At 32.4% G+C, this 4,113-nt stretch overlaps 1 protein-coding gene across 3 annotated transcripts in view; it reads right to left on the reverse strand.

The window, feature by feature from the left end:
• The window catches only part of nkain2 (sodium/potassium transporting ATPase interacting 2), a 161,377-nt gene that overhangs the window by 17,413 nt on the left and 139,851 nt on the right, over nt 1-4,113 (reverse strand). For all 3 annotated transcript variants that reach the window (XM_016537540.1, XM_016537539.1, XM_016537541.1), the window contains exon 5: nt 798-858. In XM_016537540.1, coding sequence (XP_016393026.1) covers nt 798-858 — 61 coding nt within the window. The remainder of the gene's footprint in view (nt 1-797; nt 859-4,113) is intronic.

Below are 4,113 nucleotides of genomic sequence, written 5' to 3' on the forward strand. Positions count from 1 at the left end.
GAAAATACGTCAGTATTGTACGTTTTAGTGCCTGTAAAAACGTAAGTAAATGTACGTTTTATAGAACCACATGTTACGTAAAATACATACGAATTATCATGAGATCACGTTGCACACACACACAACAATTAAAGATATGTAAATATATTATTTTTTATTAATATATAAATTACATTTACATTTTTTCCTATATATATAGGATAATAAATATATTTGTAATATTATAAATATATAATATTTATACAGTGGTGGCCAAAATTATTAGAACACTAGTATTTTCACCAGCTAAAAATGGGTTTAAGTCAGTTATTTCTATCTTTTGCTGTAGTGTGACAGTTGGAAATATCAGTTTACATTTCCAAACATTCATTTTGCCCTTAATTTAATAATTCAGTGAGATTTTTGTCTGATAACAGCCAGTGCTCCACACAGAGATTTGATCTCATCATCATCCAGTCTGTCTGGAATGACATGAAGAAACAGAACAAACTGAGACAGACTAAATCCAGAAGAACTGTGGCAACGTCTCCAAGATGCTTCAAGAAACAATCAATGGCAAAATGAATGTTTGGAAATATAAACTGATATTTCCTCCTGACACACTACAGCAAAAGATAGAAATAACTTAGCTGGGGAAAATGCTGTAGTGTTCTAATAATTTTGACAGCCACTGTATATGTAAATCATATATTTAGATCTGATATGATAAATGTAATTTTAGATCCTATATCATTTTAGATTTAATACACATCTTATAAGCAGGCATTATATTGATTGAGTTATGAAGATATACTCACAGCTGTCCTCCTCTTCTGAAATGAGCTTCACAACATAACAGGCATAGATGAACCCAGCAAGCTGTGAAGAGAACAGAAAACAACATTGATTAGAACAATCAACTGTACTAATCAATTTGCCTATATTAAGGTTAAGTGTAGTGCAGCAAATAGAATTAAAAAAATAATATTTCCCGGACAGGTTTCACAATCATTCCTAGCAAACTTTTGCAATGCCTGCGGTTGAACGTTGATGTTAGACCAAGAAAATAAAATGGAAAAAAAAATGCAAGAAAACTATGGGGCGGAATGGCTATTTTCAAGTGTAAGTGGCACAAAAAAGTTGTAGCTAATGGTAAAAGTCGACTTTGTTGACCTAAAAATAAACCTTTGTAACATATACACATTTCATATGGTTTTCGCTCTCAAGAAAGAAAATTATTGAAGAATCCTCATCCAATAAAATGCTCTGATTTTGCTTTGATAAAAAACAATCTTCCTCTTTCAGCAGAAAATACATCAACAAATGCAATAAAACTGTCAACTCATTTCATGTGGTCATTATATCAGAATAAGTAAACAAACCATCATTGAAAACCATTAGTGGTTCATTCGGTTAATTAGAGATAAAAAAAGAGCATACTTTTAACAGTAGAGAAAACATGCTCATATGTTTTGCTCAAAAGAGAGAGAATCTGAAATAAAAACAGGAGAGAATGAAGAGATCAAAGATAGAGGGAGGTAGGCTTATTTTCATTGAGGAAACAGGTGTTGTAGGGGCAAGAGCTTTACATCAAACTGAGACACCGCCACAGAAAATGGGTCTTTAGAGCAATGAGGACAGAGCGAAGCAGAAATGTTGGAGCCTCATCCTCTCTGCCGCTCCAAAACACAGCACTTCTGAATCATAGAAGCACACGGATGCACAAAGCTCCGATTTTCCTGGCTCTGAATCACTCATCAGCATCCGTGTTTAAAGTAAAAGACGCTCGGTGGCGGGCTTGGGACTTCAACCGTGATTAAGAAGGATGAATGTGAAACGATGATGAAAAGATCGCAGCAGAATATTGAGTATTGTAAACACATTTAATGGACAAACAAAAGACTTGGATCTCTCGGAGCAGACTCTTTAAAATGCTCAGGGAGCACAGCTGGGCTTTTTATAAACCCTCTTCATCAGAGAGCCGTGTAGTTGTGTGTTACACCGGTGATTTTATAGAACCGGACTGATTGGACGTCTCTGATCGAATCAAGACAAATGATAGAGTGGGACAGCTTGAACTCCTGTTGTCTGCACTACCAAAATAAGGTCTACAGGACCATTGTTGGGGGAAACACAGCACTAATAAAACCCGGGTTATGTAATCAGCCGAGTTTTTTTTTTTTTTTTTTTTCCAAATAATGAGTATGGTTATGTATAGTAGATATTTACATACAGCATATATATTATTTATAGAGAATAATGATTTAAATATTAATATAATATAATATAATATAATTAATTTTATATTATTTATAAAAAATACTGAATTAATATATAATGATTTAAAAAATATATTAAATGACTGGATTTGAACATTGCATCAAAGCAGCGGTGAATTTGTTCTGTCTTGCAGATTTTAGGCTGGAGGCTGCATTTTTTTGATCAAAAATATAGTAAAAACAGTACTACTGTGAAATAGTTTTACAATTCAAATAACTGTTTTCTATTTTAATATATTTTAAAATGCAACTATTCCTGTGAATTTTCATCAGCCAATATTCAGTCACATGATCCTTCAGAAATCATTCTACACTGTAATAATTTCACCAATTTTAACTTTTCAACAGTCATCTGAACCAAAATTACATTAAACTGACTTAAAAAATCAAGTTGAATTTCATATAACTTATAAAAAAGTTGTATTGTGATGATTTAAAGTAATATAAAAACATACAACTTTTTACAGTGCAATATGCTGATTTAATGCTCAAGAAACATTTCTTCTTATTAATAACGTTGAAAACAGTATTTTTGTGGAAACAATGATACATTTTTTTCAGGATACTTTGATCAAAATAACAGTATTTATTTAAAATACATTGTTTTGTAACATTTTTTTTACTGCCACTTTTGATAAATTTAATGCATCCTTACTGTATAAAAATATTTCTTTCTTTTTTTTAAATTTTGAATGGTAACATACGTCGGATGTGAATGTAAAATTTATTTGTAAACCAATAAAAGCACTTCCATTAAGGACAAATAGACACCTGGAAAGAAAGAGTAACACAAAATAACTTAAGCAATGCAATTAGTCACCTTTAATGAGTAACTCAATACTACAACACGTTATTTTTAAAAGTAACATTCCCCAACACTGTGCCACAGTTGTGCTGAGAGCAAATGTACTTTGACATACTGCTAAAAAAGGCCACCTAGACTTGAGATTATAATTAAGAGGCTAAGCGCCATTTGCTATTCTATGGGTCATTTACATAATATCGCACAGCTATGTGAAGGACGAGGGCCCAGTGTGGTGTCACCTCGGCTTAGCACATTGGGCCAGACAGTATTTTGGTTCCCGGTTCCTTGGATACAGCACCCAGCGTGGATGAGGAGACAATGGAGGCGGCCAGCAGCTAGCATCTGTGTGTTTGTGTGGGGAAAGGGGCGGATCAGGGTTCAACACACACAATACAGGCTGCTCTTTTGATTACCTGATGCTAAATATGTAAACCAAATTAGCAGGATGTAAATACAGTCTGCGCTAACTGTGTGATGAAGAGCGGTGAAAAAAGACTTGCAAACTGTTTGCTCCAAACAACAAATATTTATATTTATATTTTTCTGGCCAAAATATATTTCAAATTTATGCTGAATATGTCGTAAACAGCACAGCTAAAGGAAATGTATTTAAAAAATTTTATATGTTAAGTTTAAACTTAAAATGGCAAAACCTATAGCAAAATGTACTTCAAAAGGCAGAAAAATCCATTTTTGGTCTTAAATTACATTTGGGGTAAATACTTATATTTTGAACAAAACAAATGTACATGGGTCAAAGACGTTAAGATGTCCGCATCAAAAGAAATTTACAAAAGTGATTTTATGTCCATAGAAAGCACATTAAATGTAAGTAAAGTGTCTACTTTTAAGGTTTTAAATAAGTTTTTGGAGGATAAAATGTCAAAATTTGGTTGAAGTAATGTTACATTGTCATTCAGTGTAACACAATATTTACGTAAAAATTCAAACAACATGCTTATTCTGACGTGTACATATTAAAATATATAAAACAATAAGGGAGCATATTAAATTTTATTGTGTTTTAAATGAGTAAAAATTCTTACTGAC

This window comes from Sinocyclocheilus rhinocerous, unplaced genomic scaffold, assembly GCF_001515625.1.
Source record: "Sinocyclocheilus rhinocerous isolate Xijiao unplaced genomic scaffold, SAMN03320098_v1.1 scaffold185, whole genome shotgun sequence".
In the NCBI taxonomy this organism is placed as follows: Eukaryota; Metazoa; Chordata; class Actinopteri; order Cypriniformes; family Cyprinidae; genus Sinocyclocheilus; species Sinocyclocheilus rhinocerous.